General features: G+C 45.3%; 2 protein-coding genes across 2 annotated transcripts; one reads left to right on the plus strand and one right to left on the minus strand.

Moving 5' to 3' along the window:
• Nucleotides 1–1183: 1183 nt before the first annotated feature.
• Nucleotides 1184–16753, plus strand: wscd2 (WSC domain containing 2; the record flags this gene model as incomplete). Its single annotated transcript, XM_084456739.1, has 8 exons — nt 1184–1577; nt 7476–7590; nt 10165–10349; nt 11860–11981; nt 12151–12325; nt 14190–14354; nt 14487–14687; nt 16401–16753. The coding sequence occupies 8 exons, from the start codon at nt 1184–1186 to the stop codon at nt 16751–16753; spliced, it is 1710 nt and encodes a 569-aa protein (XP_084312865.1).
• Nucleotides 16754–23707: 6954 nt separating this feature from the next.
• Nucleotides 23708–24745, minus strand: cmklr1 (chemokine-like receptor 1; the record flags this gene model as incomplete). Its single annotated transcript, XM_084457426.1, has 1 exon — nt 23708–24745. The coding sequence occupies one exon, from the start codon at nt 24743–24745 to the stop codon at nt 23708–23710; it is 1038 nt and encodes a 345-aa protein (XP_084313552.1).
• Between the last annotated feature and the right edge of the window lie 438 nt (nt 24746–25183).

Raw genomic sequence — 25183 nt, forward strand, 5'->3', positions numbered from 1 at the left:
CAGAGCCTCTTTTCATCTTGGTTGTAGAAGAGGAGTGGGATTTCAAGCCCCACCAAGCCAACTTTGGTTATTAGTGGAATGTGGAAGCTCGCATAATGTGACTACTATACTGTGTATGCGTGCGTTTGCATGCAAAGCATTTTAGAATTTTCTGAGATTGAGTTTTAATCCTAGGCGCATTACATTTCCACTGGATATTTGATTGCAGTTAAGCAAGTGATACCATCAGGGCTGATGTTAATTAGACCGCTAGTCTCCTTAATTACCTTCAGTACTAAAACACCTCGATTAACAGAAATAGCATCACCGGAGATCCTGCAGGCCAAAACTAAGGGTTCTCTCTTTCTCTTCCTCAACCAATGTTCCTTGTCCAACCTAATTAACCGTCGATAATGAGGAGGTCTGCGGTAGAACCGATAACAGGCTGGCGTACTGTAGGGACCACCCGCGGTGAGGTCGAGTTTGACGACCTCAGCCCGAGGCTCCATATCACCTGTAATGTGTTCTCCACTACAACTTCGCTGTCTGATTCTGTCCATTATTCTGCCTCCTGGTGCGTTAGAAGACTGTTAGCGACAGTCCGTGTGTGTGTGTGTGTTGTGGGGAGAGAGGGAGAGTAGGAGAGAGAGTGTCTGTGTATTTGTGTGTGTGTTAATGAGGCCAGAAAGGACTGATGTGTATAATTTCGCTTGCAGACGCTGAGCCACGGCTTCCATCCCTGATCTTCTGGGTGAGGGACCGGCCGCGCGAAAACAACAGCACCCCAGCTCCGCCGGTGAATAAAAGCTTCCCTCGTCCGCCTGGCAGAGAGGGCCACCGCGGAGCCCGATAACAAGAGAGGGAGCGACGCCGCCACGATCGTCTCTCAGGCCACGCCGCCCGCCCACCTCCCACGCCATGGCGCCGCCGCCAGCTCCCACGGCTGAGCTCCCCGAGGGAACCTAGACGAACTCCTCCCTCCGGCAGAGACAGACGCGCAGGAACACACCACTTTCCGATGTTTCGCTGATCTTCGCTCAGCATCGGATTAAGGCGGTCTTGCCGCGTCTCTCTCCGGCGTTTCGAGCGGGGCCTCTCTGTAGCTCGGGGGAGCGCCGCGGGGGGCTACGGGGGGCTGCGGCCTGCGCTGCTGTAGGACTGTGTATGACCGGGCGCGTGTGACCGAGCAGCGGGTGCCGCCAGGATGGCCAGGCCTCTGCTGAAGATCCAGCGTTACTTCCGCAGGAAACCCGTGCGCTTCTTCAGCCTCATCCTCCTGTACCTGACGGCCGGCAGCCTGGTGTTCCTGCACTCGGGCTTCGTAGGGGACAGCTCCTTGGGGGGCGGCCGGGGCAGAGACCCCCTGGTGGCCTCGGAGATGGGGAGCAGGGCGGCGTCCCCCTCGGACGGCCGGGGGCCGCGGCTCGGGGGGAGGGTGCTGAAGGTGACGAGGCGCCCCGGTCGGAGGTACGGCCCGCCTTGGATGAAGCAGGCGGGGCCGGAGGGTTCGGACTGGAGGGGAAGGGGAGGGGACTACGCCAGCACCTGGAACCGCGCCCTCAAGGGACGCAACGCCAAAGATCTGGACGAAGGACGGGGTGAGTCGCTGGGACACTGGAATGTTCTGTACTATGAGTAATATGTACTGTACTATGAGTAATATGTACTGTACTATGAGTAGTACACACACACACACACACACACACATAGATCAGTGACTTTTCTTTTCAGTTTAATGATGAATTTAAGTAAAGCTTAATTATGAAAACTGACTGTAAAGATATTCAGAAATGCACACACACACACACACACACACACACACACACACACACACACACACACACACACACAGATGAGAATATGCACCACACACACATTTATCCTCTGGGTGCTGGAGGTAATCCGAGAACGATTCTGCAGGAGAGTCGTAAATTGCTGGAGCATTTAAATGGCCGGATATTAAAGTGGTAATTGGCCCTTCAGGAGATGCCCGTCCAGGGGGAGGTGAAGAGCCTGAGTGAACGGCACGTCCTCCCGGTCCCCCTCTGCTCTCTAGCCTCGGCCTCGTAGAGCTTAATAGGCCTCCTGGAACACTTCCAGTCAGGCTAAGGCCTCTGGGGATTCAGAAATTAGAGATGGGAATTGCTCTCGACATATTAGGTTTGCGCCACTCAATGACACCAGGTAATATTAGGGAGAGCAGTAGCAGGTATATTAGGGAGAGCAGTAGCATGTATATTAGGGAGAGCAGTAGCAGGTAATATTAGGGAGAGCAGTAGCAGGTATATTATGGAGAGCAGTAGCAGGTATATTATGGAGAGCAGTAGCAGGTAATATTAGGGAGAGCAGTAGCAGGTAATATTAGGGAAAGCAGTAGCAGGTAATATTAGGGAGAGCAGTAGCAGGTAATATTAGGGAGAGCAGTAGCAGGTAATATTAGGGAGAGCAGTAGCAGGTAATATTAGGGAAAGCAGTAGCAGGTAATATTAGGGAGAGCAGTAGCATGTATATTAGGGAGAGCTGCAGCAGGTAATATTAGGGAGAGCAGTAGCAGGTAATATTAGGGAGTGCAGCAGCATGTATATTATGGAGAGCAGTAGCATGAATATTAGGGAGAGCAGTAGCAGGTAATATTAGGGAAAGCAGTAGCAGGTAATATTAGGGAGAGCAGTAGCATGTATATTAGGGAGAGCAGTAGCAGGTAATATTAGGGAGAGCAGTAGCATGTATATTAGGGAGAGCAGTAGCAGGTAATATTAGGGAGAGCAGTAGCAGGTATATTAGGAAGAGCAGTAGCATGTATATTAGGGAGAGCAGTAGCAGGTAATATTAGGGAGAGCAGTAGCATGTATATTAGGGAGAGCAGTAGCAGGTATATTAGGGAGAGCAGTAGCAGGTAATATTAGGGAGAGCAGTAGCAGGTATATTAGGGAGAGCAGTAGCAGGTAATATTAGGGAGAGCAGTAGCATGTATATTAAGGAGTGCAGTAGCAGGTTATATTAGGGAAAGCAGTAGCAGGTAATATTAGGGAGAGCAGTAGCAGGTAATATTAGGGAGAGCAGTAGCAGGTTATATTAGGGAGAGCAGTAGCAGGTAATATTAGGGAGAGCAGTAGCAGGTATATTAGGGAGAGCAGTAGCAGGTAATATTAGGGAAAGCAGTAGCAGGTAATATTAGGGAGAGCAGTAGCAGGTAATATTAGGGAGAGCAGTAGCAGGTAATATTAGGGAGAGCAGTAGCAGGTAATATTAGGGAGAGCAGTAGCAGGTAATATTAGGGAGAGCAGTAGCATGTATATTATGGAGAGCAGTAGCAGGTATATTAGGGAGAGCAGTAGCAGGTAATATTAGGGAGAGCAGTAGCATGTATATTATGGAAACAGTAGCAGGTAATATTAGGGAGAGCAGTAGCAGGTATACTGTATTATGGAGAGCAGTAGCAGGTAATATTAGTGAGACCACCATCCCCCAGCAATGCTAAAACAAGGTCCTTACTATTACACTCAGCTACTATCACTATCCTAGAACTGCAAAACCCAATCCTAGCATAGTATCCATCCATGGTTATACAGAGCTAATCCACACTGATTTTTGAAGTGCTCCTGGCCTAAACGGATGGTGGCTCAGCACTGATCCTCCAGTCCTCAGTCAAATCAGACACTGCTCATGTTTGCCTGGCCATATGTGAGACGTCCAAGGCAATTAACCTTTCAGCGGAGGAGCTGGCTCGGTGGTGAAGCGTTGGCGCCACCACGCAGCTCCGGGAAGCAGCTGGCGCGAGGCTGCCGGTGCCAACGCCAGGATGGCGCTGCGTCATTCCTCCATGCTTCATATCTTGTCATATTGGACTTTGGAGATAGTCGTATAACAGACAGAATTGTGAACTCGTTACACTCCATTGAGATCTTCGGTCTGACATTGCCTCCACTCTAACCGATTTCTGTTGAGGAGGTAGATTTGATTTCCCCCCCAACCAATCACTAGAGACCAACAGCACTAAAGACAAACGACTAAGCAACTTGACAGCGGAGTTAGTCCTGCCCGTGTCGCTGATTGGATAATCGTTAGCCCCCTGGTGTTTATTTTAATCAGAGAAACCACTGTTTCATGTCAAAAATCCAGACCAAGAATCAGTCAAATTGGTGGAGTGGGCGGATTCAAAGGTCTGGATCCGGGCTACAACAGAGAGCTTTTTGTCTCAGTAGTAGTAAGCCTTGTAATACACGCATAGCAGTATTATCTGGTAATTCCCCTCTGCAAAAGGAGAGCAGAACACATCATTGTGATTACTTTATTTTTCATAATCTGTGTTCACATCAGGGTAAGAAGCAGGGCTCCAATACTGTGTGACAGTAGAAAAACAAACATGCAGTATTAAATTCAAGATTAGGATTATCAGATCATCCCCTTCAGCCTACATCCCTGTTTTGTCCCCCTCCCCCCTCTCTCTTCCTCTCCCTTCTCTCTCTCTCTCTCTCTCCTCTCTCTTTCTCTCTCTCTCTCTCTCTACGTGTTGGCCCTCAGGGCCAGTGCTGAAAGTACTGAGAGTAATTAGTGCTTTCAAGGCAGAACTGTTCCTCTAGTGCTGCCCCACCCCCAGCTATATCAGTCTGCCCCTACCTCACACTCCTGCCCCCCTATCATGTTATCATTCAGAACGTCACCCCACCCCCTCAACACATGAGCACACACACGCACAGGCACGCACGCACGCACACACACACACACACACACACACACACACACACACACACACACACACACACACACATCCAGTCTGAAATGGATGTGGAAGGAATAGTGTGAAATCAATAACCAAGCACCCTACTGTATACAGTCATGTTTAAGGATGAATCCATGGATGGTTTTGTTAACTAGTAGAGCTTAATGCTATATGTTGACGTAACTCATAAGAGAAAAGCTCTACTGTACATATAACGCGATTACGCAGATAATTAACTAATAGAAGTCTGGCAGCTTACGGGGGTTTAAGGCTCTTAAAGGATTGTCCTTGGCATGTCTGTGATTCGTTTTTGAAACCGAAAGAAAAAAAAAACAGGCATGTAAACTGTTAAAACAAGATGATCTGAATTAAATATGTGTCATCGCAGGGTACGGTGAGTACAGTACATCTTCCATACAGGTGGTTGAGTGGAGTGGGGGCCATGCCCCCTATTAGACGCACCACTTTAACGGAGGCATCCCGTACCCTAGCGTAGAGCACTCGTGTCTCTGTTGTGCGGTGCTTCCCTACATTAAAACCCACAGCACAGGTCTCAGAGACTGACCCTCTTTCCATAAATTGCGGTTGATTTGATTATTTCATATCATAAACTCGGCGTCGACGCCAAAGGTCAGGCCTGCTGATGTGGAGGCTCGGTTCCTCGCTTTTATCATCCAGCAGCAGGTTGCTGATGAGCGCCCGCCATCTCTAAGAGGAAGATTACCTACTGTACAGCAGTCAGTCCACATGCTGCTCAGCGCTCATTTAGACTATTACAATTACCGTAATGTGGTGGGCTTGGATTGCGGCGGAGCCATTAGCAAAGGTACAGGGTGGTAATGGGAGAGTCCAGATGGTGCGCGGTTAGGGTGGATTGTCTGTAGCAGGCATGCCTCCGGCCAGGGTGGGATTTACACGGAGGACATGGCCGTCGATGTCCCTCGCTCTGGCCATGACGCCCTGAAAATAATTGCGCCCCCTGCGGCCACCGTGGCGTTTGTGCCCCCTGCTATTGTCACAATCTCAAGGTTGCTTTAAAAGCGTCTCCTGTCGTTTTCTTGATATTCCGTAATTAATTCAGTGCAGGCTACGTTATGACAGTATACGTTGTAGCCTGAGTGGCTTTGATTGGATGTGATGCTGGCGTGTACATGCCAACAATCCACAACCAATCCACAACCAATCCACAACCAATCTTCATTCCTGCAATTCTGGTTTGAATAGCAAGCAAGCAAAGTAACTGGCTAATAAATTATGACATGCTTCAAAATGCCATTGCCCAACTGTTCTTTGTTTTCAACCAAATCATTTCCTGAGCAGAGAAGAGAAGTCTTTGTTCCAGGTTATAGCTAAGGTTTGCTTGCTAGCTAACTATCTTTATTCTAGCTAGCTCCATAGACCAGTGGTTCTCAAACTTTTTTGAGCTCTAGACCCCTGGCATATTAAAAAAAAACAAAAAAACATCTTGAAGGACCCCCCCCACCCCTAGCCTGGGTCCAGACTACTACTACTACTTACCAGAACACAAGTGCACCTCCTTTCTAAAACAGGGGACTAAGAGCATAATCTAGTGCTGAAGCCAAAGTGCAAGAATAGCAAACTAAAAATAAAATCGGTGCTTAAGAGGGAGGATCCTGGTAGTACTTCTTGAAGAGGTGAGTTTTAAGCCTGTGGCAAAAAACTGTGGCGACTCTGCTGTCCTGACGTCAGTGGACAGTTCATTCCACCACTGCGGGGCCAGGACAGAGAAGAGCCATGACCGTGTCGATCGACCACAGGGGCCTCGGAGTGACGGGGCAAACAGTGGAACGAGGTAGCAGAGCGTAGTGGTCAGGAGGGGGGGATGCTGGAGTCCTGTGGTTGTCCTGTCTGCTAGGAGAGTTGGCCACTCCCTTATAGCAGTCACCAGAGCAATGTGTCTCGGTCAGGCAAAAACTAACTCTTACAATAGAAATCGACTATAAAAGCAGCTTACCAACAACACTTGGAGACTAGCACTTAGCACTACTATATACTTAGTCAATTCTATTTCAGTCAGTAGGTCCAAGTCTCTTCCAGAAGTTTAATGCAATTAATCTTTAAAGTCAAGTTATTTATTTGTAGGCTTCAAATACTCTTATTTTACTCAATCTTGCCTGGCACATAGCCTTGGTGCCCTAAAATATTGAGCGACACTGAAGGCCAAATGGCCTTGTCCCTAAAATGACAAAATTCCTGCCCTGCCTACGACCGTGCAGAGAGGAGACACAGAGCAGGAAGGAAGGAAGGAAGGAAGGAAGGAAGGAAGGAAGGAAGGATGGATGGATGGATGGATGGATGGATGGATGGATGGATGGATGGATGGATGGGTGGATGGATGGATGGATGGATGGATGGATGGATGGATGGATGGATCGACCGATCGATGGATCACCCACCGTGTCCCTCTGCAAAGGGACAGTATCTGAGTCACCCGGAGAGGTAACAGGTTCTCTGTCATTACAGCGAAAGGCCACTAGAAGGGGTTGTGCTTCTTCATGAATGAATGAACATACTTCTCTCTGACTAAATCTGGTGTCCTGGGAATGTTTACTCCTCATTACTGCACTGTTATCAAAATTATCGTATTAAATCTCAAATTCCTTTGACAAACTCTAAATCCCAAGGACCTCCCCCGTGTGTAGGTTGGATTAGTGACACCTGTAAATGAGTTCTGTGCCGACACAACTGTGTAGTCCTGATTAAACTACGCTGTCTGAATTTTTATCTAATTATTATTTTTTGTCTTCCTCAGCAAAATACATTGGCTGCTACATCGACGACATTCAGAAAAGAGCACTCAGAGGGGTGTCCTTTTATGACTACAAAAAAATGACAGTTTTCCGTTGCCAAGACAACTGTGCTGAGAGGTAAGACATGATTTTTATAGAACACCTTAATGAAGGAGTGTCTAGTTTCTATAAACAGACAAACACGAGTGTGTCCTGTACTGGCGTCTCTCCCCTTGATGGTGGTGAGAGGCTTGTGCGTGCAGGGTGGGTGTATGGCGTTGCGTGAGCCTGATCAGGCTGCTGAGGATGAACATGTCTGACAGGAGAATATTAGCTGCATCCACTCTAATGGATTCAGGGCCAGCTGTTCGGCATCTCCTCCAGACTCTCTCCTCCTCCCTCCTCCTTCATACGGTCACTCTCTTCCTCTCCTTCTCCCTCCTCCTCCATAAGGTCACTCTCTTCCTCTCCTCCTCCCTCCTCCTTCATACGGTCACTCTCTTCCTCTCCTCCTCCCTCCTCCTTCATAGGGTCACTCTCTTCCTCTCCTCCTCCCTCCTCCTTCATACGGTCACTCTCTTCCTCTCCTCCTCCCTCCTCCTTCATACGGTCACTCTCTTCCTCTCCTCCTCCCTCCTCCTCCATACGGTCACTCTCTTCCTCTCCTCCTCCCTCCTCCTTCATACGGTCACTCTCTTCCTCTCCTCCTCCCTCCTCCTTCATACGGTCACTCTCTTCCTCTCCTCCTCCCTCCTCCTTCATATGGTCACTCTCTTCCTCTCCTCCTCCCTCCTCCTTCATATGGTCACTCTCTTCCTCTCCTCCTCCCTCCTCCTTCATACGGTCACTCTCTTCCTCTCCTCCTCCCTCCTCCTTCATACGGTCACTCTCTTCGTCCTCCTGGTTCGTATTTCTACATTATTCTCCACAGTCTTGACTGCCTCTCCCCTCTTCTGAGGATGTCTTCCTCGTATCATGTCTTTCGCTTCACCCCCACCTCCCCCCCCTCTCTCTCTCCCTCTCTCTCTCTCTCTCCCCCCCCCCCCCCATCCTCCTCAGTAACATCATCGGTGGCTCTGCCCAGTACTTTCCATTACACCCCTCACTGGTTCAGAGAGGCGGGAGAGGAGAGGAGTGAACAAGAGAGGAGAGGAGAGAACAGGAGAGGAGAGGAGAAGACAGGAGAGGAGAGGAGACAGGAAAGGAGAGGAGAAGACAGGAGAGGAGAGAAGAGAACAGGAGAGGAGAGGAGAAGACAGGAGAGAAGAGAACAGGAGAGGAGAGGAGAAGACAGGAGAGGAGAGGAGAAGACAGGAGAGGAGAGGAGAGGAGAGAACAGGAGAGGAGAGGAGAGAACAGGAGAGGAGAGGAGAAGACAGGAGAGAAGAGAACAGGAGAGGAGAGGAGAGAACAGGAGAGGAGAGGAGAAGACAGGAGAGAAGAGAACAGGAGAGGAGAGGAGAGAACAGGAGAGGAGAAGAGAGGAGTGCAGAGAACAGGAGAGAAGAGAAAAGAACACATCTCCTGTTTCTCTCTGGTCCTCTGCCCTACCAGAGCAGATAGATAGATAGATAACTACAGACATATTAATGAGGGGAAGCTGCACTCCACTCCACTCCAGACCTCTGGGCCTGCAACAATTCACATTCTGTTGAAAACAAGTTATTTTTTTAAAGGACACGGCCAAGTTTTTGCGAAATACGCTTGTTTTCCATCTTCCCTGGGGTTAGACAAGCAGTATGAAGCATTTTCAACTCTGTGCGTGCAATATGGAGTGGCGAGACCTGGACCGATTAGCCTAGCTTAGCGGCATTCACTAGTACCATATTGCACGCACAGAGTTGAAAATGCTTCATACTGCTTGTCTAACCCTAATCCCTAATCTTGGCCATGTCCTTTAAGAAAAAGCTCAGTTGTCCTAGTGTAATGTTAGAGAGTGCACTCCACTTTCAGAAGTCTGGTTTTGACCTTGTCCACAGTGCACTCAGACTCAGTCTACAGTATATCTGTGTTCACTGGTTACGCAACGCAGGTCTGACTCCCAGTCACATGCTTTCCCGCAGACGGGCTTGCCCCTGGGCAGACAGGCTAAGGTTGGTCTTCAGACTGCCTAGATAATGAAGTGATATTGCCCAAGCCTCAGGTAAACTGGCGTTGGAGGTGAGGGTACAGTTGATCTCTGCTTCAGGGCTAATGGTGCATTCGTTTGTGGTCGGAGCTGGCAAGTCGCAAGTGGCAAAATACCTACCTCCGACCTGTGTGCATTCGAGCTATAGCGAATGATATGATGATGATATGATATGATATTGACGTCAGCCGGCAACTGGGGGCTGATGGTGCGTTCGTTTATAACTGGGAGGTGGCAAATTGCGACTTGCTACTAGGAATGATTAAATAAAAGGCCGCATGAACTCGCACTTCCTCGTCGCAAATTCGGATATGTTTCTCAGCCCCCAGTTGCCAGCTGATGTCAGTATCATATATCATCATCATATCATTCGCTATAGCTCGAATGCACACAGGTCGGAGGTAGGTATTTTGCCACTTGCGACTTGCCACGTCCGACCACAAACGAACGCACCATAAGTCTGTCATATTGCAAACCGTGACTAGTTTAGAGTGTCCGTTGCAGTGACAAAGGCAAGTCAATCCGTCTTCACTGATACTAAATTCACTTATGCTTTACCCCTCCCTCTGTTTCCCTCTATTCAGGGGCTACCTATACGCAGGCCTGGAGTTCGGGGCCGAATGCTACTGTGGCCACAAGATCCAGGCGCCCAATGTCTCGGAGAGCGAGTGCGGCATGGAGTGTAAGGGCGAGAAGACCAACGTGTGCGGAGGGGCCAACAGGCTGTCCATCTACAGGCTGGAGCTGAGCCAGGAGTCAGCCCGGCGCTGTGAGTCCACCCCCCCCCCTCCCCACACACACACACACACACACACACACACACACACACACCACCGTGCATGACCGTGATCTTATGACCGACCATAACTTACTGTAATGTAGACTCGCTGGCTAGACATTGCGCCAATAAACATTTTAAGGTTAAATAGCTGCTGTGTAACTCTAACTCACTAAATGGATGGATGGCTGTAATCATTTCAATGCTTACAGGACTAGACTCCTCCATGTTCTGATGATGATTTTTCTCATTCTGGTTTTGAAACCAGTGTGGTGTGCAGCCCAGCTCAGTATCGTTTACTTCCCCCCCCTGGGAGCTGTTCTATCTTCCCCAGCGAAGCTCGCTTAGTATTCAGAAATGGCTTTTCTCATGAAACGAAAGCCGCCTTTGATGGGTGGGGGAACAGGAAAGAGCTCTCTTTTAAAAATAGCGCAGGACAGCGCTCACCCCACATTTCCTGCCGCTGTTGCGCCTCACCTGTGTGTAGTAGTGTGTGTGTGTGTGTGTGTGCACGTGTAGCCCGCTCCTTCACCCCTAACACCTCTGACCCTCATCTTTGTTATTGTGACTCACGTGCTGTTTGGCGAAAGAGGAAACGGGAGGACTGTTGTGTTTTCTATTGTTCCCTATTGGCTCATCATGTTTATGAAACCGTGGAATGCAGCACATTATACCCTGCTTGAGACGCCTATTGGGTCCCAATAAACTATTGATATATTACTGTTTATAAGGCACAATAAATCCCCTGCTGCAACTCCCACGCCTGGTTGACAGTACCTTTCGCCCCTGGCTCCCCTATCTGTTACTCATCCAGAAAGATAATGTTTGGTGGTCATTGTAGTTCGCTGTAGAATGTAGTTCGCTGGGACCTGAGGCTAAACAGTGTTAAAGTCCATCTGAAACGGACTTTTGAGATCATCTAACGTCCGTAGTTTGACGTATTTCCGACTCATACGGGCTATAGGGGCGGGACATAACGTTTAGAGGAATTTGACTGGAATGTTGACAAGTTGGAGGGTTATAACAACTTTAGACACATTCGATAGACAGATACTGTAGAGTTGATTGATGGGTGGATGCCATGGGATTTTTGGTTGACTTGCTCTTCCATTGCTGACGTAAGCACTCGGGAGATTTTGTTTCACAGGAAGAAAAAAATAATTTGATATAAGACTACAACAAAACGGATATTGTGAAAAATATTTGGCATATATTGTTAAATAGGTGCACACTATGACCAAGGATGTGATCCAAAATCATAAAAAAAAATACATTTTTGATTTCGTTGCATCTTAATGTTATGTTATGTTATGTTATTTATAAAAAATAACACAACGCAGAGGTGGTTGGATTCTCCTGGAGTGCCGGTACAGGCTCAGGCTACTGCGGAGGTCAGGGTTCTCAATCAGGGGTCAGTACTGTAGATATGCCCCGCCATCGCTCACACACACACCTCTGTATGTTAGTGACTGTGTGTGCGCTCCGTTTTGGTGTGTTTCAGACGGGAGCGCCATATTCAAGGGCTGCTTCCACCGGCCTGACAACGTCACGCTTGCCCTTCCCGTCAACGCAGTCATCCAGAACATGTCTGTGGACAAGTGTGTGGACATGTGCACCGAAAAGGTGAGAGACGGATATATGTGATGGTAGTGTGTGTGTGTGTGTGTGTGTGTGTGTGTGTGTGTGTGTGTGTGTGTGTGTGTGTGTATGTACATGTACATGTAGAGTAAGTACGGTACATGTTATATCCTGACCCCCTGACACCCTCTCCTCTCTCCCACGTGTCTCTCAGGAGTTCTCCCTGGCCGTCCTGGCTGGACTGAGGTGTCTCTGTGGCTTCCCCACGTCCCATTTCTCCCTCCATGAGCTGGAGGACGAGGACATGTGCATGCACCGCTGCCACGGCGAGGAGTTCGAGAGCTGTGGGAATGACCAGTACTTTGTGGTGTACCAGACACAGGTGCAAGGTACGTGTTGAAGGTGGATACTGATGTCTGCAGTCTCCAGACCCACAATAGCTCCAGCGAATAAATGCAGCTCGCTACTCAAAAAATTTAATATATTACTTATTACTTGTCATTCTTTTGAAAGGTAATGTTACGACTTTACTTTTTGGATTTTCATGGGTTTGTATTAGATATCAACTTCAACTTTATTTGTCCTTCAACTTCAACTATATTCCTCGACTGACAGTCTGCACATTGTACAGTACTTCTATCATTGAACTTTTTTTTTTTTTGAAGGACAAACCCCTTGAGATGAATCATCTTGTTTTCAAGAGGGTCGTAATGGGAAATCAACTAACAGGAAATTGTGTGCAGATACAGTCTCTGTTCTTCTTCCAATGGTTGTTTTCACATTGAAACCACCGGGCATTCTGCTCGTAAACAAACTGAGCAACTTTAGACCAAGTTAGACTCAGGACAGTTATGAAACAGACACTCTAATCAACAGTAGACCACAACGGTTCAAAAGAAGCTAACCAAAGAACCATGGTATGGTGAAAGGGGTTTGTGATTAACAGTAAACCCTACGGTCACAGTAAGAGTAGCAAGGAAACACCTATGGAAAAATTATGACGTTTTTAAATATCATTCTGACTCATGTGATGGCCTGTGTTTTCCCTGCGGTCCTGGTCTACAATGACGTCGGTGGTATCGCTTCCACAAAACAGGGTCCAGTGTTGCCACATATCAGAAAACTCACGTGGCTTTAGTTCCTGCTTAGATGATCCCCTGGGACCTGCAACCTCACATCTCACTCTCCCTCGCGTAGAACCTGGTTTCCATTCACTATCAGATTCACATCCTGTCTAGAGGATCTCAATGTGTTTGATCTACTCCAAAACTGTATCCGGCGGACCTTGCCTTAGACCCGCCTTAGACCCGCCTTAGACCCACCTTAGACCGGATCTAAAAATGCAAATGGCCCCAGACTACATCCCACTATACTGTTGCTTGGCAGGTAACAACATATCAAGAGTGACAAGCATAGCTCACAGTATGCACTCTTCCCAAGGAAAATATACCACATATTTTAGCATGCTGACTCAAGGAGGGTGTGTGGGTCATTCAGGTTATTGTGTTGCGCAGTGCTGGACACCTGAAGCAATGTCAGCATCCTACAGGAGTGACTGTTATACCGGACATTTTTTAAAATTGTATTTAGCCTTTATTTAACCAGGAAAGGTCCCATTGAGATTAAAAATCTCTTTTTCAAGAGAGACCTGGCCACGACGGGCAGCAGTGCAATCCAAACACAGAGTTACAGACGGAAAATACAACAGAAAACACAGAGATGCAACAGTAATACAATTTACACATGTGACTTGGTGATTTGGCTATATGGCAATACGCTAGTTAAAAACATGAACATACTGTTAAATCCACCTCTAAAACCATCATAGTGGATTTAAAAACATTGATTGAGACCTGCTCCTCAAGTTTGAGATCATTTTGTAGCATGTTCCAGGCAGAAGGAGCCGAATAACTAAAAGCCATTTTCCCCTTTTCTGTTCTGACCTTGGGAACAGACAGCAGCAAGAAGTCCTGTGATCTTAAGGAGTATTTCCCAGTACTTTTTTGTATAATGTAGGCACAGAGGTAAGAAGGAACAAGACCAAGAATTGCCTTATAAATAATGATGTACCAATGAATAAGTCTACGAGTATCATCTATTTCTCCTTTCTTCTCAGTCACCTTGAAAGACTCAGTCACCTTGAAACAATGTCTGTATTTCACACTATGTTTCATGGTGGTGTGTTTCAATGAGAATGCAGGAGCTTAATTAAAGCGTCTCCAATCTGCTGTTGGGCTTTGTGTGTTCCCTCAGACAATCGCTGTATGGACCGGCACTTCCTGCCCACCCGCTCCAAGCAGCTGATGGCGCTGGCTAGTTTCCCCGGGGCGGGGAACACTTGGGCCCGCCACCTCATAGAGCTCGCCACCGGCTTCTACACGGGCAGCTACTACTTTGACGGCTCCCTCTACAATAAAGGTAGGAGGCAACACAACAACATGGTACTATACAACCTCATTTAAACTCATTTGTGGTCCTTCTCGGCTGTCATACTGTACAGTCACTCAAATACTTTGCATTGATATTTGTTGGTGCGTTATTCTACCACAGGTTTTAAAGGGGAGAGAGACCACTGGCGGAGTGGTAGGACTATCTGCATAAAGACACATGAGAGCGGCATAAAGGAGATTGAGGCATTTGATGCGGGCATCCTGATGATTCGCAACCCTTACAAGGCGCTCATGGCTGAGTTCAACCGCAAGTATGGCGGCCATATTGGATTTGCCTCCCAGGCCCATTGGAAAGGGAAAGGTGAGAGGGCGGCTGACTGTAAACCAATTCTCAACTACACGCAATTTCCTCAGATTCAAAGGAAGAGAATACTTCCTCATCTTGCTGCAGTACAGTCAATAGATCCTTATTAACTAGTGTGGCCTAACCACAGATGTTTTTCATGACAATAACTGCACAGTGAACATGTTGTCCCCCACCCATGATGCATTGTCTTTGGTGGGAACGGAAACATGGAATTTATTTTTGAATTAATATGATACACTAACCTATGATAATCCTAACATGTAAAAAGAAGGATTAAAGAAGCCAGCAAGCTAAACAATGTGGATTTGAAGTATCACTGACTAATATACACTACTATATGTTTACTGAAACACATACAGTAGCATAGTTCCAGTCTACCACTGGATTAATTTTGAAGCCATTAAGTAGCAGAACAAATAATTTTGCTAAATAACCGTGCATGTAGGCCTACAGACATTACCTGGGTTTCCCGATAGAGAACCTTCTTAAGGAACCCTTCTTAAGCAACCCTTTGCATGGGAGTTAAGAAGTACTTTGGAGTTAAGTGCTTCTTAACGCGTTCGGGAAACACGGCCATTACCATCAAGCACCATGGAGGAGGAAAACATTCATTTCACTATCCAGCTAAGTCTAAGACTAGCTAAAATCGATATTTTCCCTATACAGTATAAAGAAAACATTAAATAAAAATGGACGTAACCTATCGTTAAGCCTTAAGCCTTTCGGGAGAAAAAATGCCCATTAATTTTCGTCAAAGGTTGACTGTTTTTGTACTGTACCCTTGACCAAACTGTTAATGGTTGGACACTGAGAAAACTCAAAGGCAAAAAAAGATGGGGGCCTCTAAGGTATTCTCTTTGAAGGTCGGTGTGGTACAGAAATGTTCTCACTCATTTAGGACAGCAGGCACACATGCACACACACACACACATACACACATAGAGGCACACACACACACACACACACACAGAGGCACACACACACACACAGGCACACACACACACACACACACACACGCACACACACGCACACAAACACACAAACACACAGGCACACACACACTCTACTACCACGGACACGGTGCATCTCCAGTGTGACCCTGCTGGTAAATCCCCGGTCCCTCAGACCGCAGGTCTGTCTGTCTGCCGGAGGGCTGAAACATGCTTCGTTCCATGTCATTAATTTAATCCTCCCAAGAAGGCTGGGTGTCTCAGAGAGCTTTATATGCTGTGAACTGCACTAGACCTCTGAAATGAAAAAAAACATTGGTGTTTGATGATTCTTGGAGAGGGGGCTGCGTTGGTGCTTTCCCTCCCACCTTTCATTGGCCCTCAGGGGCCTCCACTAGTGCATGTGCTGTACAAGCCAGGGCCCCTGGGGAGGTATGGAGCTGAAGATCTGTTTCTGTAAAACTACAGTATTACTGTAAACTGCTCTCGTTAGCTATTTCCACAGACGGTTGGCCCTGCTCCAGTGTTTTGTTTGCACTTTTCCCAGCAATTCAGTATGTCATCTAAGACTTTAGAATCATAGATTTAAGTTCACCCCGAAATGTACCGTAGGCCTGTATATGAGCCTGCTCATAGGACGGTAGGCTTTACAGCATGCACATTCATGCACATTCACGCCATTAAATGGTCAAGTTGAGGTCTTTTCTGAGAGGAACGAAAGCACTCAACGCTGTTGACTTCCTGTTTTGTGACGCAGAGTGGCCCGAGTTCGTGAAGAACTACGCTCCTTGGTGGGCTTCGCACACACTGGACTGGCTACACTACGGGAGGCACGTCCACGTGGTCCACTTCGAGGAGCTGAAGAGGGACCTGTTCTCCAAGCTCAAGGGCATGGTCCTCTTCCTGGGCCTGGGGGTGTCCGAGGACCGCCTGCTGTGCGTGGAGGGACAGAAGGACGGCAACTTCAAGCGGTCGGGCCTGCGCAAGCTGGAGTACGACCCCTACACGGCCGAGATGCGCGCCAGCATCGACCAACTCATCAAGACCGTGGACACGGCCTTGAAGAAGAGGAACATGTCTGGGGTGCCTGATGACTACCGGCCAAGATGATATGACCTCTCCCTTTCTTTCTCACTCACTCACTTCCTGTTCCTGCTCTTGTCCCCATGGCTTCCCAACACTTTGTATTTCTGGAGTGACAGGTGACACTAATGGTGATGTGTATTTCAGGACGTCTTTGGTAGAGAGATGCCACATGAATTGGTGGCAGGTGTCTGTGTGAAAAATCTGTTCTTATTTAAATTATTCTTTTTCGGTGGTTGATTAAATGGACAGTGTTACTGACAAGGACAAGGACATCACACCAAACATTGCTTTAGAGAGGACACTGTCTTGGCACTGGGAAAGTCAGATAAGGCCTCTGCTTGGACTACCAATGAGAAGTACTTCTTTTCCCCTCTATGCACATGTACTGCATTGTGCACACGCCTTAACATGAGGAAGGTACACATACTGTGATTTGGCACATCCAAGTACATACAGCAGTCGCTGGGTTACTTTCAGCCACACATTGGATGAAGAACTGGATGAAGACACATTAGAGGTGACAGATGTATGTTATTACATGATACATGATTTATATGCATAATGTACATTCTGGAAAAGGTCTGCTGCTATCACATATACAGAGAAATGCTATACTCTTTTATAGATGAAAGGATTTGAAGTGGTCACTTAAAAACCTTCTAAATGACCTCTAACTGAGATCAATAATGCAATATACCTCTTATGATGAACACTGTATGTTTAATGAGTTAATGGATTTGAAATGCACGATGTAAAAACACACAGACTTTAATGTGAAGAGGTGAAGTGGTGGGCATAACACTATCCTTTCACCATGATCCTCCCTTCCTCTGCAGAACCCTCTTTTATCTTTTCGTTTTTTCTTTTAGAGGTGCACAGTTTACACCCCGACTACTATTATCACCAACATTTATTGGCCGGGTTTCCCGAACGAGTTAAGAAGCACATAACTCCAAAGTAGCCTACTTCTTAACTCCCATACAAAGGGTTGATTAAGAAGGGTTCCTTAAGAAGGTTCTTTATCGGGAAACGCGGCCATTGTCAGTTCATCTGTCTTGTCAGGTCAACAGAAAGATAAATGAAGAAACATTGCTTTGAAACCACCGCTTGGCTATATGACTTCAAACATCGATGCTTAACTATCATTGGAGGTTTTGAACAAAGCGCTTGCGGTGCCTTTCCTGCTTGTTGAAACATTTTAATTTCATTGAAGAGGAAATGGAAAATGGAGTGACTGGTTAAAATATATTCTTGTCAAAGTGAAAATAGTTTGAGAGTGAACTGGTCGCTATATGCATCTCTGTGAAATGCACTACTGGTGAGAATTTTCCAATCTTGATGGAATATACCAAGGATATGCAATTTATAAATTCACTGCAACACACAGCACTGGGATTGGAGAACTCTAAAGGCATGTCGGTTCCATGGTGCTCAGATGAGCCTACAGAACAACAGAACGTGCAGATGATGTATTGGAAGCAGGCAAACATTTATAATGACTCAGAAAGGCAGATGTGCATTTAGAGCCAAAATCTTTGTTTAAGTGTGTTCTGGTGATATTATGTGTGTGGGATTGTATGTTAATGTATTCAAATTAAGGAGGAACATACAGTTAGTCAGCTATTTTCATTTATTTTATCTAATTTGAATATAATCCAAAAATTATTTCAATGTGGTACATGACTGAAAGCTTACTACCCCAAAGGCCCAAGTGGCATCATTTACTAGAATTTGATTTCCTTCCTGTAGTTCCTTCCTGCAGCTTTGTTTCTGGTAGATTTTTTTAGATGGCCGCAAGTGAAACTCCAGCTTTGATGTTCATTGCTCTTTTCTGCAATACAACGTACAGTAAAGTCCCAGTCAGAGGTTGGTACCTCTCAACTCAAGAGTTTAATGAAATCTTACAACAATTCAAAAGTGTGAAGCATTCTAGTCGGAATTTGTGCATCAAATTACATTAGCTCACCTGATTTATGCTACAGTGCTCATGTCGCTATGGCCATAGGTGGCAGAAAGATATTAAAGGGTTAAAGACTTCCAATATACCTTATACATATATTTTTATAGTGCGTGCAAAAAAATTAAATACAGTAGGTCTTTGTAATGCAAGAAGTAAATGGGAGCAATCTCTATTTTTGACACAGACTTTAAATTAAAGTGTCCCCTGATTTGATTGACAGGCTGGCACTATCTGAAAAGGGGTGTCACATTTGAATGTATTTTGTATGGAATGAATGTAATGTGATTATACCCAATAAATAAGTGAATTAAATGGATATTATGGTTGTGGCCGATGATTCCAATTCAAAATACAATCTTGTTTGACTGGCTATGGACTCTATTTGATGATGACAAGATTGTGTAACATTTACTTAATGACATAAATGCCCTGGATGTACTGTTATTAAATGTTTACTGATAATCTAATGATCAATGAAGGACTCTGATATTTATTTTAGGGTTTCAGTTTTATATACACCACAACAGAGGCGATCCCCACTATATGGTGACATGTACCAATTACTTTTATCACTCATCAAACAAGTATTAACATTGTATTTGACATGTTATTACACTACACACAAACATGTACACACTACACACAAACATGTACACAAAACAGGAACTGTATTACTCATTCATAACCTATGTGGGAGAAACAGCATGTTTACACAAGAGGACATGTTTAATCATTATTGGATTCACAAAAAAGAGCTACAGTTAGCTTTCTCCTAATGAAGGCAGTTGTATCAGATGCACTGCACAACAGGAAAGTGGACAAATGTAAGGTTTCCTTGATCAGTCAGACAGAATTTTTGAGATGGAGGTTCTTTTGCTTGTTTCAGAGCATCCTTCCTCATCAAAAGCACTTTCAATCTTCGAGAGAAAACTCCAGCATTTCTGCTTGAAGTCGTTCCCCATTGAAGCATAGAGACATGGGTTCAGACAGGCGTTTGCACTGGGAATAGTGATAGATATATTCAGCCTGCTGTGAAGAACGGGTAGATCACGGAGAAATGATTTCTAGTAGAAAGTTGATTTCTAGCAGTGATGACTTTGAATGGCTTGGAGGAGCTGGCTATCTTGTTGGTCCACAGTCTAATTATGTTGATTGCATATAAGGCTGATGATAATTATAGATAGCACAAAACCACTGACAAGATGGCTCACAGCAATGGTTGTATGGCTGTTTGGGAATTGGTCATTTAAGCATTTTGTTGTGCAGAGATGGGGATGGGGAAAATAGATATAATATGCTCGGCAGGGGGCGGGTGCTGTTTTAGAGTGTTTGGCAAGGGTGCATGCAGTGGCAGCAGTGATAGTGGGGCATAATACTGCCAAGTACAATGATAGTGTAGATTAGGGGTGTGCCCGAATACGGTATTCGGATGAGCACAAATAGTAGCTTTTTCCTGAATAGAATATTGTAATAAATATTCGAGAGGGGAGAACAGTCAAATACTGTATGAGCGAGCGATACGTGCACGTTCTGTCTGCTTGTTGACACGACAAGAGGGTGGGAGGAGAGAGACAGAGGCAGTCTCGCACCTGCTGTCTGTCTAGACGTCTAGAACGTGGAGAGGGCTTTTACCTTTTATCCCTAGTTAACTGGTTTATTGAGACAGTTATTAGCAAGTTTTCTCTGACTCTGGTCCTATAAGTGACAAGGCTGATGCTGTATCTGTAATGTTTTGGCTCTGGTCCTATAAGTGACAAGGTTGATGCTGTATCTGTAATGTTTTGGCTCTGGTCCTATAAGTGACAAGGTTGATGATACCTGTAATGTTTTGGCTCTGGTCCTATAAGTGACAAGGTTGATGATACCTGTAATGTTTTGGCTCTGGTCCTATAAGTGACAAGGTTGATGCTGTATCTGTAATGTTTTGGCTCTGGTCCTATAAGTGACAAGGTTGATGATACCTGTAATGTTTTGGCTCTGGTCCTATAAGTGACAAGGTTGATGCTGTATCTGTAATGTTTTGGCTCTGGTCCTATAAGTGACAAGGTTGATGATACCTGTAATGTTTTGTCTCTGGTCCTATAAGTGACCAGGCTGATGCTGTATCAGTAATGTTCTGACTCTGTAAGTGATAAGGTTGATACCTGTAATGTTTTTAATGATCACGTCATCACTGCAGGTCAGGCTGAACCCGGTAGGTACTGAACCCGGTGGGTACTGAACCCGGTGGGTACTGAACATACTGAACCCGGTAGGTACTGAACCCGGTGGGTACTGAACGCGGTGGGTACTGAACGTACTGAACCCGGTAGGTACTGAACCCGGTAGGTACTGAACCCGGTGGGTACTGAACGTACTGAACCCGGTGGGTACTGAACGCGGTGGGTACTGAACCCGGTAGGTACTGAACGCGGTGGGTACTGAACCCGGTGGGTACTGAACGTACTGAACCCGGTAGGTACTGAACCCGGTGGGTACTGAACCCGGTGGGTACTGAACGCGGTGGGTACTGCCAGCTGGGTAGGACAGGATCAGAATGAGTCCAGCCATCCAGCTCCTGGGCTCTCAATTGACATGGGACCCTGTAGTTTCTCTTTTAATACATTATCTGAATCACAAGTGGGTGACTCCCGACTGAAGACAGACTCCCCAAAATCTACAGGTTCCGATCTAATGAATCCAGGCCTACTGAGGTGCCTCAGTTATAGCAGGCCCATAACACATATTTTAATCTTTCACTTAGCTCAGGTATTGTACCAATAACCTCGAAAACTGCTTTTGTGTTTCCACTCCATAAAGAGGGAGACTGCAGAGACCTAAATAGTTACCGTCCAGTTTCCAGGATATCTAGTCGATCAAGACCCAGGAGTCGCTGGTGAACAACCTGCTGAACTCCTAATATATATATATATATATTAGGATATATATATATATATATATATATATATATATATATATATATATACACAGTATATAGCACCTTCAACCAAAGCATTATTATGTAGGCACTGACTTGAAGACAATGCTATTTAGAACACCATTGTAGAAGTAAGAATGAGTAATATTATTATGAATAATAATATTGACTAATAACTAATACTGTGATCTTTTTATGTATTGTGAGGGTTTGAGTCAGGAGACTCGCTGAAGTGTTTATTGAATGAGGAAGTGTACAGGGGAGGAAGTGTGTTTTTATTAACTGACTTGACCGTGCAACAGCCTGTCTGCTGTGCAACACATCCACTTAGCAGCTCCCTGAGCCACTGACCCCTCTTCATCACTATCTGCCCGTGTGGGAGTGTATGCGGCTGAGAAAGTCTTGATGTGATAATATTGTGTGAATGATTAATGCTGGTCATACACGACACAGTTTTAGGTCGTTGAGGCCGTCCCAGAATAATCCTAGGTAACCAAGGAGGTAAAGATTATTAGGGCCCGAGCACTGGTGGTGCGAGGCCCTATTGAAAATGTAAGGATTATTATTCTCCCTTCTCCTACCTTCTACCTTCTTCTCCGCAAACAAATGCCTTTTTGGTGGCCTAAACATAACATTAAAATGTATCTTGGAGCTATACCCAACATCCAACAGGAAGTCAGCCATTTTGCTCTTAATGTGCCATTTTTTCCTTGTTTTTACCATTTCCATGCCTCGTACTTTAAAGGAGAAGTAAAGGGAAAATGCATGTTTAGCCCTGTTTTAAGGTTACTTATGATCATATACAATGGTTCAGATCAAAACGTTGACAAAACTAGCACTTTTGAGAAAGTCTGATAATTGCTCTACCACCGTTTAGGTTATACAATGGATGTGGATGGGCACCTTGAAAAATCATTCAAAAACATGTTAAACGATTTCAAAGACAAGAAGCTGTGCAAATGCAAATTTGGGTTTCACCTTTTTCCGCCTCCCTGAGTCCAGTCATTTGGGTCCAAACTAACACAAACCCTATGCGTCGGTATCTCGTTTATATCTCGTTTATATCGCTCAAATCCTGTGTTGGAGAGATTCATTTGGAATACATCAGAACAAAGGGACACTGGACTGTGTGGTATTTGTGAGACATTGGGTGCCATCTTTTATTGAAATCAAAACACAACGCAGAGCTGAATAAGGACAATAATAAAAGACAACGAAAGTCAACACTTTCCAAAATAGTACTGTAAGTGCAAATCAGCTGATACAACATACCCCCAAAATTTTTATTTTAAGAACTCGCCTCACAGGACGACACCAGAAAGTATATACAGTGAAACTAGAATGTCTTGTTTGTGATTGGTTGTTAAATGATTCAGTTGTGTCAGAAACAATGCAAGCCTCTATAAACCTGGGGTTTCTGTTCGGTGAATATCTGCACTAAGGTGAGCTATTATTTTAACTCTAAATAACACTAAACCGTTTCCTTGTTTTAACATGCTCTTTCTGCACAAATGAACAAAGCATCTGTGAAGCAAAGCATGCTCTCAATAATGTTTTTAAAACATAAAATGTGCAAAACATGGCCAGCTTTGTCACAGGGACATTGAAGTTCCTGATACAGGCCTACTTTATTTTTGTGTGTTAAAAATATAACATCACAGTGTACACTGGTCCACTGTCAAAATTAGAAACAAGGTTAACAGGTGAATTGTTGAGCAAAAAATTAAGACTAGACTAAATTAGAAAATGCTTCTATTTGACTAAATACAATCGAATTGTATGAATACAGAAAAACACATTTGACAGCTATATGATTGACAAATGCCTAAACTAAACTAAATTGGCCTATTACCCTAATATACAATGTATGTACAATTCTGTTTAAATGCAACACCTGGTTATAATTAAGGATAGAGGTAAGGTTCAGTTGTCATTTCACTTCCCCTATGTACAGTACTGTATATTCAATAAGACTGGTTCCTGCTCTTATCCACTGTAACCAGAGAACAGTCTATAGCGCATTCCCAACAGAGAGATAAAGGGACAGATCACAGAACTGTGTTTTGCTGCTACCGTGCAGAAAGTCCTTCAGTAAAGGTGTTTAGGCATGTGTTGACATGGAGGCTCTACCGTCCATGGAGGTGGATCTGGAGAGGTAGCGGCTAGAGGTTCGGCCCTCCTCTCTCATGGCATTCTCCATCTTAGAGAAGAAGGAGTTCTTGAACTTCTGTTTGAAGTCATTGCCCATAAAAACATACAGCATTGGGTTGAGGAAACTGTTCGCCGCGGCTATGGTTGTGCTCACTTCCATTCCGATTTTTATAACCCCCGTGTTGTGGAGGTGGTGGTTCATCTCAAGCAGAATAAAGATATGGTAGGGGAGCCAGCAGGTGAAGAAGGTGGCGATGAGGGCGGTCATGACTTTGAAGGGCTTGGAGGACCTGGCCATCCTGTTGTTCATCAGCCTTAGGATGATGACAGAGTAGCAGAATATGATGATGATGAAGGGCAGCACAAAGCCACTGATGAACCGGCTCACTGCGATGCTCTTGTGGCTGTGCTGGTCTGACGTGTATTTATTGACACAACGCGTCTTATCCAGAAATGAATCAGTGTCCCGAAACACCAGCGAGGGGACGCTCAGGGCTATAGAGACCACCCAGGCTAAGAGGACCATTGCAGAGGCCTTCCTCATGGTACGATAGTTCTGGGCCCACACAGGGAACATGACTAACACACAGCGGTCAACACTGATGATGACCAGGAGGAAGATACTGCTAAACATGTTGAGAAACATCACAAACGAAGTGAACTTGCACATAAAGACACCAAAAACCCAGTTGTCTGCTGCCATTTGTGTGATGTTGAAGGGTAGACACACACAGAATATAAGGTCAGAGAGAGCCAGGCTGAGATACCAGGTGGTGTTGACTGTCTTCTTCATCTTGAAGCCAGCGATCCAGATAACCGCCGCATTCCCACAAATCCCCAGCAGGACGATGACCACATTGACCACTAGCAGGGTGCCACAGGAAACCTCTTTGAAACAGGACTTGTTGCTTTTAAAAATCCCCTCCTCGACTGCAGTAATATTGTTATAGCTGTAATTGTAATCACCATAGTCACTATAGTATTCCATTGTGACTAGCCTAACAAGCTGGTGTAGATTTAGGTTTAAAATTCCTGTAAAGAAAATAAATGGTTGTTGAAACAGTTTTTCCCCAATCTCATAATGTATAACTCATTGCCATTTGTATTGCAAATTAAAATGCATTAAATCAATTCAGTCCAAGTGACAAATATAAAGAGCCCCGATCAACAGAGTTGTATACAGTACACTTGAGTAAATATGTATACAGTATATGAACAATACAGACTTGAAGATTTAGTTGACTAGTTTTACCAGAGTTGATTTTTAACATCACTTACATTTGAATGTAAGTTTTCATACAGTTACTGTTTATTACAGGTCTAGAGCAAGGATTTAAAAAGATGGAAAACACAATTACCTTGTTATGTAGATTTAGGCTTACGATTCCTGTAAAGAAAATACATGGTTGTCAAAACACTTTTTGCC

This window comes from Borostomias antarcticus, assembly GCF_949987555.1.
Source record: "Borostomias antarcticus genome assembly, chromosome: 23".
In the NCBI taxonomy this organism is placed as follows: Eukaryota; Metazoa; Chordata; class Actinopteri; order Stomiiformes; family Stomiidae; genus Borostomias; species Borostomias antarcticus.